Raw genomic sequence first — 9,468 nt, 5'->3', positions numbered from 1 at the left:
CAATCACAACACGTTTACTGATAGACCCTGAGCTATGACTTTCAGGCAACGGCTATTCGCCATAGGCATTCATCATGTTGAAGCACCTCTTGCTACAAGCAATACCCAAATTTAGGTAAATTAATCTTAATGTTAAGGTTCATGTTGTTTCGGAGGTTTCAATATTATTTGAATGTGTACATTTTCAATGTGTAGCGCTACCTGTCAGACAAATTCGGGGTACGCGAACCTTTTAGGACGGTGGGCTTGCCTGTGATTTGTTTACGCAACTGGGGTTGACAGGCAGTTTTGTTAGCCTGTGTCAGGCCTGCTATCTAAAGTTAGCCGCACCAAAGAACGCAGGAGTCGGCGGTGCAGAGTTAAAGTAAGAAAAACCTTATTTGTATCTGCTTAAACTATTGAATTAACCTCAAATCGAGGGCCGCTTTCTGTGGTAATATTACACACAGTCCCTTTTTTCGGGGCTGGCCTTCGTTCAACAAGTTAGCAAACTAATCCACCCAGGTGTTGAGGGTAAACTTTTTTTAATACCTAATCTCGTTAATATAGATAGCTATCCGGAACTGACTAAGGCGAAGAAAAGACTTTCACGGCACGGTCTCGGGGCGTAAAATAATTTTGTGCGAGTCTGTTTGTAATATACATAAGGAAGTTTGTAGCACACGCCCTTATCTTTCTTTTTCTTTTTTTACGTGTGAGTAATAAGCCTGTTGCTGCAGAACAAATAATATGGTGTGCAATCCTGAGCGATGTTTATTATGGGTCTGCTCTTTTTGTGCTGAGAAGCGTCTGGATCTGTGCTGGCACATCTGAATAAGCAAAGATTCACAAAGGTTGATGCAGCAGAAATAGCTGGACTGCTAGACACTGCTGCCTCCAGTATTATTTCCCACAGAGTGTATCTGTGAATGCCAGCGAGTTTTGTATGGTTACTTTGACACATGCAGGTTTATAATCCGCTCCACACTGGAACTGTATATGACAATTTGTATTTGCAGTGGTATGTATTTACGTAAGTGTTTACCATAATCTCTTTTCTCCTTTTAGGCAGGTCAGTGGGCCAGTAATGCGTTAAGGCAGTGATGGAGACCACAGACCAAGCCACTGAGGGCGACCCTCTGAAGACAGGAGAAGATGGTGCAGAGGCAGGAACAGTACCATCAGCAACAGAGCTGAAGAGAAAGAGCTGCAAGGAGTTGGGTTTTTCCAAACTGTCTCATTGGCGAACTGCAGTCTTTTTCTTGTCCTTGTTCCTTTGCCTCACCATCGTGTTTGCCTTCTCCTTCATCATCCCCTGTCCCGTGAGGCCACAATATCTCGTTACCTGGAACAGTTCATTCCCTGGAGCAGGTGAGTGCAATTTCACTGCTTGACAGTGTTATAGTTGCGAGATAATTAGGCACTACTTTCTCTTTTCTTCACCACAGCAACCTACAACTTCTTAGCTTTTGAACATGCAAATGAAGACAAGGTGATGGATGTCCTGTTTATTCTCAAAACCACAGAAGTGACACAGAACAGATCATGTGCTGATAAAGGTAGAGACTGATCCTCTGTTTATGAGAATACAATACACCCATTGTGTGTTATGTTTGTTTAGAAAAACTGTGGGTTTTCCAGGTCTATCCTCACCATGCGTGTTTCTGTTGGCACTGGATGGCACACATGGAGAGAACCTGTGGGATTGTCCGCTGGAACCCGACTTCCACTGGGCCCAGTGTGGCCTCGAAAGAGAAACGGGCAGAACCTGGGACTGTCTGCTGTCCCATTCTGACAAACTCACAGCCATCGACAAACGTACAGGTTAGTGAAAAAACAAACTCAATGCAAGTAGTGGCAAATCAAATCCTTTATTTAATTAAGAGGAAGAGAATTGGGGATTTTACTGGCTAAGAAAAAAATTGTACCCATTTCCAATTTGTTAGCGGCAACAAATTACTGACATACCATTTAATATAGTGTTCCTGAAGTCTAGTTAAAGAAAGGAAGTAAAGCAATTTTAACTTCTAAAGATCCGTTTTAGGTCAAGAAAGATGTCTTTTGTAACCTGCGTTGTTACTGTGCGGTGTGGTTGTCTCAGGTACGAAAATCTGGCAACAGTCTCAGCCTACTGGGCTGCGCAGCTCTGCGCCCGTTCTCAGTGTCCCAGATCTGGATGGGGACAAAGTTGGTGATGTGGCTCTGGTGGCATCTGATAACACACAGGTAAAGGTGAAGTTAAGAGTTATATTATTCTGTTTCTTGGTTTTTGGTATATTTTATTATGTTTTTCTCTTGCTGTAAAAAGACTCAAATATGGAAATGTTCCCCATTGAAAGTGTTGATATTAATGATAATATTAAAGCAAAAATGGAATCGTCCCAGTCTCAGTGTCTCCTGTCATATCTGCAGACTCAGCTGGTATTGCTCTCAGGGAAGACGGGTGACCAAATCGGCACTACGGTGGTTCTTGATTCCACAGAGACAGCCAGTCATCTTCTGCACCGCACTGAGAAAGGTTCTTACTACGTACTACTGCAAAAAGGTTTGTGTATGAAATCATCCGTGACAGTTACTCTGCAGGCAAACCGGTTGAGCAGGTTCTCAATGATAAGTGTTGCATTTTATCCAAGTACAGTTGCAAAACTCAAACTGTTACAGATTATTCTTTAATGCTTAGTCATAACAAAAGCTGAATAATAACAGCTGCACTGTTATACCTTTTATAGGATCACCTTTAGTCTAGGCTTAAAAGATTATGTGAATCTTTGTCCTGTAACAACTTATTTAAAAGTTGAATAAAGTCATATGTTCTGATTAATAATAACTTATGGACCCAAAGAAAATTACCCGCAGGTATTAGATGTCTACAAAGGAGGTGGGTCAAAGAGATTTGGTTAGGGTTCAGGTGTGCATCAAACGCTTCAGTAACAACATTTTTGGAAAAGAAACGTTATCATAGAGATGTTTGTTAAATATTGATATTACCTGATATTAACCTTGCTGCATTTTTTAACAACAGTTCTTACAGTGAGGCTCATTTACTGTAACTTTTCATCTTTACTCGCTTTTCAAAAGATTCGTCAGCTTTTAGTTTTCTTCCTGTTGTTGATTCTAGGACAGGAAAGGGAATTATTGAGTGAGTGAGTGTATTTACTCGTAGACACTGGGCTGTATGGCTGGGCACTGTGGAAGATCGCTGCCAAGGCTAAAGCAGGGATGGATATGGGTCTGAAGAAGGACCAACACCTGGAGAGAAATGCCAGTGGCACAGACGGCCTTGTACCCATCTACGAGTAAGAAGGAACTTTGATTATCACTTCTACAAAACCGCCTGTTGTCATGGGGATTTTTACCCTGAGACTTGCTATTTGTTTCTGCTTTATAGGTCTGAAGTGAGTCGAATGCTGAAAACCGATGAAACGGATGATTCATCCAACCTGCTGGTTGTGGCTGGGAAGGAGGTGGCATTGCTTGATGGCAAACATTTGGAGCTACTGTGGAGATTCAACACCAGCTCAGTCCTCAGGTAAACCCACTGTGTATGCTTTAGATTTCATGTGCATAGAATAAGAGGAAAGTGCTTAGTTACACAGCACAGCAGCTTAATTAATACCTCAGTACAGAGTGCTTACAAGGTCGATACCGTTGAGATTGCTGGACAAATTCCATAATGCCAAGGATACAGAAAGGGAAGAAAAACAACAAGAGCACTTACCTACATCTTTCCTACCATAATGAATACATGGCATGCATTAGTGCAATAACATAATCAGTGTTTACAGATACACTAACATTTGTGATTCTAAATTGAATACTTCACCTAAAAAAAGTTAGGCTATTAAGTAATTACAGAAACAAAAAACATCTTTATTTTATTTATTTATTTTTCCCCCTGGTGAGCTGCAGTCATAGCTGTGCAGCACTTGCCTCACAGCAAGAAGGTCCTGGGTTCAAATCCAACATCTGGCCAAGGCCTATCTGTGTGAAGTTTGCATGTTCTCCCCATGTTTGTGTGGGTACTCTGCCTTCCTCCTACAGTACAAAGACATGCAATTTGTGGACTTAGGCTCATTGGTGATTATAAACGTGTGAGTGTAGATGCATGGATGGTAAAGCTATATCATTTATAGACCTGGAAAAATAGTTCCTAAATGTACTGTAGACATGTCCATATCCACTAAATAATTTATACATCTCATTAAAATAATATATTTGCTCAGAAGTCAGATTGTGTTAAAACACAACAAAAACCAACAATCTCAAACATTCAGTATTAAATTCTGGTCATTTTTGTGGGAGAGCAAAATAAATATCAAAGTAAACCATTTGTTGTTATTAACTAGGACTCGCTGGGTGGAAAAACAGCCTTTTCTCTTTATTTTTTTCAGTGAACCCTCTTTTGGTCATTTTAACAAAGATGGTTTAATAGATGTTGTCATTGAGGAGGATATTGGCAACAACACAAAGAGGGTAAGTTAAATTGAAAACGTGACAAACAGCTTTATTTCAATGCCTGACTGCTGGCATGAGGTGATCAGTGTGAATCATAGAAAAACTAGACCACTTTGGTTTTAAATGTAGATAATAATCCTGGATGGGAAGACTGGCGGTGTGCTGTGGGAAGTCCAGCTCTTGGCCAGTCCTAATTCCCCGAGACCCGCTTCCATCGACACCACCAACTACTTCTCAGTCTTCATGTTTTGGGGCTTGATGCCCTCAGAGTCAAACTCATCTGTAAGTACACTACCTTTATGAATATGATAATTTTACACGTTTCTCACAAACAAAACTGCTCCCTGACAGCTGCAATGTTTTCCTTTCAGGAACCAGTAACAAGTGAACGACGCTCTTACATGCTGCATCCTCTCTATTCGAATGCTCTCCTCGAGTCCACTAATGTCGTAGACCACATTATAGCATTTAAAGGTACCTCTTGTTCTAGCAAAGGTATTACTGGTACGATGTATTTCCAGGGTGTATCTGATATCCCCGTGTTGGTGTTATACCTGGATTATCTTAATTAATGTTGGTCCAGGTTTAACATTGCAAGTGACCAATCACATGTTGATGACATAGTTTTGCGCCTTGGAATAAAAAATCCAAGCAACGTGATTGGTCACTTGCGATGTTGAACCTGGACCAACAATAATTATTTTTAAGAAACAACACAAGGAAATCAGATCGAGCAGTGTTTTTTTTTTTATTTATTTATTTTTGGGTAACTTATATATTTTCATTGTAGCCACGCTGATGGAGCGTGGGCGCCATGCTGCCTACATCCTGCTGATAGGCCCTAAGGAGGAGGGAGCCGAAGGCACCGTGGTTCTCAGCAAGCGCAAGCTGAAGCAGGACGTTCCCGACAGCAAAGTACTCCATTTTGGCGACGGGACTACAAAATCCAACGAGGACATTAAAGAGGCCTTCAACCGACTCCGCTTTAGCGATTGGTGAAAAGGCCGGCTGTAACCTGTGCAGTATATCATCGGTTTTATGCTGACTTAACTTGATTTTCAAAACCAAAGTTGTTGTAAACTAATTGTGACTTTCCAACTGCTGAGCAAAGAAACTCCTTTATCTTTAGAAGACTTTAGGTTGATTTGCTTTGACAGGGATGTTCTCCGGTGGACAAACTGGACACTGTCTATATTCACTCTTCTTCACTGCATATCCTTCATATTGTCAAAACTCTAAACCTGTATAGAATCAGAAAAAAGCTGCTGTTCACTGACAATCACTCTACTCAGACTGCTGTTCTCCTGCTGATAAACCCATCAGATCTGCCTTTTTGTATTGTTTCTAGCAATTTCATGCGTTGGTGCAATGATCGTTAAAAACAGTAGAAGCTGGACTGTTCAGATCTATGCAACTGTATGTCACGCTGTGCTTTAAAGGTAGCAGATGCATGCCACTACAGAGGCTTTTCCTGAGTGTGTCAAATTAAAAATAGCCTAAATAAAATAGATACACAGTTGTAAGGCTGGTTTATGGTATAAACTAAATGTTATGTGTTAAATTTGTAAGGGATCCTGTCTGTGAAAGTATCAATAAGGCACTCTGGCAGTCAACGGTACTGATGTTGACATCGATGACCCTTTACTGTTACTTACTTAATCCAACATGCTGTAAGATGTAATGCTATATAACGCACACTGACAATTTAGTCAATGCTGTATCAAATAAGAGTTATTGCTGTGGTTGAACAGCTCCTTATGAAGCTGTTTTCCCTTGGTAACTTATATTAAGGCTGAAGACGAGGTTCTTATTTTTGCTGAACATGGACATATTGAACCTGTGAAAGAGGCCTTTATTGGAGATGACTTTACTTTCTGACTTGTAATGAAATGTTTGGATTTGAGCTATATTAAAATATTTTTAAAGAAATTGCTTTTGTTTAATCGAAATGAATAAAAACAGGCTGTTTGTCGCCATCTTGTGCACGCACACACAGAGTGCAGTAAAGCGCGGACAGACCGTCGGCATGGATGTATGCAAGGCAGTCACGTATCTCTGGGGCAGTACCGTGCAGTTTACTCCCTAAATACGTGCACCGCGTCATTTATTTACCGTGACGCAAGACTGCCGTGGGGCTCCTCCTGAATGCATGTGAGGGGATTGAGAGCCTCTCCTTGTAGGGAAATGCTTGGAATTTTTATGGAAAGCCGCACTTGAGGCAAAATAGGAGAAGGCGCCGAGACTTGGCTGGAAGGGAGTGGACCCGCGTGGACAGCGACCGGAGACGGATAGGCGCGCGGATAGTGCAAGTGCACTACCTGTAAAGGAGTTACGCGCGGAAATGCAGCTCATGCACTGAAAGTGTAGTTAGTGCTCCTGAGGCACTACACGGTTAACACGTCACTCTGCTTATTATTATCAGGCTAATAGACCTGCCACATAAAAAACGGACTGCTCATCTGTTCCGTGTCTTAGCTCACAGCTGGTAGGTCCTATAAAGTGCGACTGCAGCACCTCCATACGATTGCAGGCATTTCTTGACAGAGTTCCTGGTTTGGCCAGCTTTACTTCACTTGAAATCCGAAATATAGGAAGCCCACATGAAGGGAAAATTACTTTTTATGGCCATCCAACTCAAACCTATCCAGCTCATATGCTTTAAAACCTCAAAAACATCATATTAATGATTAACAGAAACACAGAGGAGCCGAAAACTTCCGGCTTCATAGGAGTAAAACCTCGAACAACAAATTAAAGCTAAAATAAACACCTCCCGCTGCGCCCCTGGGCTTTCACCCCTCAGGGCTTTTATTCTCCAAAACACGACATAAAGCAAACATTTGCGTGTAGACAAAGTGTGACTGTGAGAGTCTTGTCATTTCAATGTGACCTGTATCCGCCATTCCCTTATGATAAAACTGCACGGCTCCAATATCTTCAGACCGGAGCGCACGCGTGGAGCGCGCACTGTCTCTCAGAGTAACGACACTCACCGTCCGGTGTAAAGTCACTTGAGCCGAGCCAGCATCTGCGACTAAGGTACCGTTTACGTGCATGCTCTAACCCTCTAAAGTACCGTTTTCGTCTTGCGCAGACCGTCCGCTAGGTATTATTTCTATTTATTCTATTCATTTCTGTGTGTAGTCATCAAAATAACCGCTCGGGAAGTGGTGTGTCAAAAATGGCACCACTAATTCTGGGTATCGATAGGAAGTGTTTTAATCGGTTTTCAGTAGCATTCTTAAAGAAACTAATTACACTAGTAGAGAGAAATAGCGAATGTGTTACCAGGTTGTGCGAAAAAGAAAGAGAAACTGGGCTACGTGCGGAGGAAACGCTTTTTGGCCTGGTAACTAAGGCTATTGATTACTGCCAATACCGGCTAATAAGGCGCATTTTACCATTTAGGGCCTTCCCACTTTGTCCTACATATTTAATCACTGCTTATGTTTGACTGTAGTTTGATATTATAGATTGGACGGTGATGAAAGTGCCGCATTTCTAGTAGCAGCCTTCAGGTGCCGCAGACAGCAATCCGCTGCACTTGCCCAAATATGAAATTTTAAGGCGTCACAGATCGTCACCGCCGGCCACTGTTCAATCTCCGCACATAGAAGGCAACCTGCAGATGTTATCCTCACAAGAGGCTGCCACACACAGGCTAATGAGTGCCTGTTTCTTTCCCCTTTTGCACCCATTCATTAGATTCTCCTTCCAGAGGTGAAAATGGCCGAAGACATTAAAGCCAAACTTGAGAAATACCGCACGGCTCCCTTTGACTCCAGATTCCCCAACCAGAACCAGACCAGGAACTGCTGGTCCAACTACGTGGGTAAGACTACACCTCAAGGTCAAAGAGGTGCCTGTTGTTTTCTCTAAATGTGTGAAAGCGACTAGAGGAACTGCCAATTAAAGCAAGACTATGCTGTGCTTTAAAAAGGCAATAACAACCTAGTAAAATTTTGGATTATTATAACATTATTCAGTCATAGTAATCATGATAAAGGCTATCATAGTTCACCTACTGACCCTGACATCTGGCCTGAAGATAGCCCAGTCAGATTTCTTCACAGGGTCTACTGGAAGGTTATTTTTGATATTCACCATTGTTGTTTCTCTATTTATAGACTACTACCGCTGCCAGAAAGCTTTGGATGCCAAGGGATTAGACACCCAGCCCTGCGAGTGGTACAAAAGGGTCTACAAATCGCTGTGCCCCATCTCCTGGGTAAATATAAGAAATGTTACCATCTCATTTCTAACAGAAAAGCCACTTTGCTGAAAGCGTATTGGCAGCATGTACATGGTAATTTAATTGGTGGGAAGAGTTTGTTTAGCAGGGGTCAAACAACTTTATGATTCCTCACATTCCTGCTCAGCCCAAACAGTCAAAAATAAGGAAAACATGGAAAACACAGTTTGGAGATTTGCCCCTAATCACACAGCTGACTAAAAATACATCAACATGTTGAGTTACTTTATCAGCCAAAGCGATTCCACTCTCTAAGCTTTGCTTAACATCACAAGTTGTACAAAAATGTAGTTTGAGGATTAACACTCTTACATAGTTCAATCAACTAAAAATAAATATTTTTGTCTCAAAAGTTTTCTTTTTTTCCTCTAAAATTTTTGTCCCTTTAGATCCAGAAATGGGACGAGCAGAGAGAAGATGGGACCTTTGCTGGAAAAATCTGAGGCTTAAGCATTTCGAATGCCGATAGTCTGCAGAGATGTAATCTTTTCAGTAGAATGTTTGTACGAGTGGTATAAAACCTGCGGTGTGCCTTTCCACTAACGCTCTGTCCTGAGATCACACCGAAACTGAATGGTCATTCCTTAAAGATATCATGAAATGTACAGCAGATTCTGCATTAATAAAAAAATATCTCAGGATATATTTATGGAACTGGCTTGTCCCGTCTTATTTTGTCTCTTTACTGCATGCTGCTGATCCCCCATGAGGTTATTCATAGACTCTTTTTTGGGGTTTAGTTCAGATGTGTGTGAGAAAGAGTCAGGGCAAGGAAGTCTGAA

The 9,468-nt window shown here is 41.6% G+C and overlaps 2 protein-coding genes across 5 annotated transcripts; both read left to right on the top strand.

Annotated features, from left to right (window-relative positions):
- Positions 1 to 33: 33 nt before the first annotated feature.
- fam234a (family with sequence similarity 234 member A) lies at positions 34 to 6,363 on the top strand. Of its 3 annotated transcripts, none has more exons than XM_042227564.1 (12): positions 34 to 115; positions 1,048 to 1,350; positions 1,428 to 1,538; positions 1,621 to 1,803; positions 2,081 to 2,211; positions 2,392 to 2,524; positions 3,143 to 3,275; positions 3,368 to 3,508; positions 4,371 to 4,452; positions 4,564 to 4,716; positions 4,806 to 4,908; positions 5,225 to 6,363. In XM_042227564.1, exons 2-12 carry the CDS (start codon positions 1,083 to 1,085, stop codon positions 5,431 to 5,433), a joined length of 1,647 nt encoding a protein of 548 aa, XP_042083498.1. In that variant the 5' UTR covers positions 34 to 115; positions 1,048 to 1,082; the 3' UTR covers positions 5,434 to 6,363. The 3 variants fall into 3 exon arrangements, with proteins under 3 accessions (XP_042083498.1, XP_005939614.1, XP_042083497.1); XM_005939552.2 differs by lacking the exon at positions 34 to 115 and adding an exon at positions 226 to 364 and having other exon boundaries at positions 2,081 to 2,205; XM_042227563.1 differs by lacking the exon at positions 34 to 115 and adding an exon at positions 226 to 364.
- A 980-nt stretch (positions 6,364 to 7,343) lies between these two features.
- On the top strand, positions 7,344 to 9,340 carry LOC102313600 (cytochrome c oxidase subunit 6B1). 2 transcript variants are annotated; one of them, XM_005939553.3, is made up of 4 exons: positions 7,344 to 7,473; positions 8,140 to 8,266; positions 8,562 to 8,662; positions 9,076 to 9,340. In XM_005939553.3, exons 2-4 carry the CDS (start codon positions 8,161 to 8,163, stop codon positions 9,127 to 9,129), a joined length of 261 nt encoding a protein of 86 aa, XP_005939615.1. In that variant the 5' UTR covers positions 7,344 to 7,473; positions 8,140 to 8,160; the 3' UTR covers positions 9,130 to 9,340. The 2 variants fall into 2 exon arrangements, with proteins under 2 accessions (XP_005939615.1, XP_005939616.1); XM_005939554.3 differs by lacking the exon at positions 7,344 to 7,473 and adding an exon at positions 7,516 to 7,540.
- The last annotated feature ends 128 nt before the right edge of the window (positions 9,341 to 9,468 follow it).

Source organism: Haplochromis burtoni, unplaced genomic scaffold (assembly GCF_018398535.1).
Source record: "Haplochromis burtoni strain Fernald_Lab_line unplaced genomic scaffold, NCSU_Asbu1 Contig_268, whole genome shotgun sequence".
Classification (NCBI taxonomy): Eukaryota; Metazoa; Chordata; class Actinopteri; order Cichliformes; family Cichlidae; genus Haplochromis; species Haplochromis burtoni.
The sequence above is the reverse complement of the archived record's forward strand: the minus strand, read 5'-3'. Positions and strand labels throughout refer to the sequence as shown.

What these genes read in the sequence shown, in the direction of transcription:
- fam234a (XM_042227564.1), top strand. Translation starts at nt 1,083, where the DNA reads ATGGAGACCACAGACCAAGCCACTGAGGGCGACCCTCTGAAGACAGGA. An exon ending in CAGTTCATTCCCTGGAGCAG is followed by an intron (nt 1,351 to 1,427) that starts GTGAGTGCAATT and finishes TCTTCACCACAG; the next exon opens with CAACCTACAACTTCTTAGCT. An exon ending in CTGATAACACACAGGTAAAG is followed by an intron (nt 2,212 to 2,391) that starts GTGAAGTTAAGA and finishes TCATATCTGCAG; the next exon opens with ACTCAGCTGGTATTGCTCTC.
- LOC102313600 (XM_005939553.3), top strand. Translation starts at nt 8,161, where the DNA reads ATGGCCGAAGACATTAAAGCCAAACTTGAGAAATACCGCACGGCTCCC. An exon ending in CTGCTGGTCCAACTACGTGG is followed by an intron (nt 8,267 to 8,561) that starts GTAAGACTACAC and finishes CTCTATTTATAG; the next exon opens with ACTACTACCGCTGCCAGAAA. An exon ending in CGCTGTGCCCCATCTCCTGG is followed by an intron (nt 8,663 to 9,075) that starts GTAAATATAAGA and finishes TTGTCCCTTTAG; the next exon opens with ATCCAGAAATGGGACGAGCA.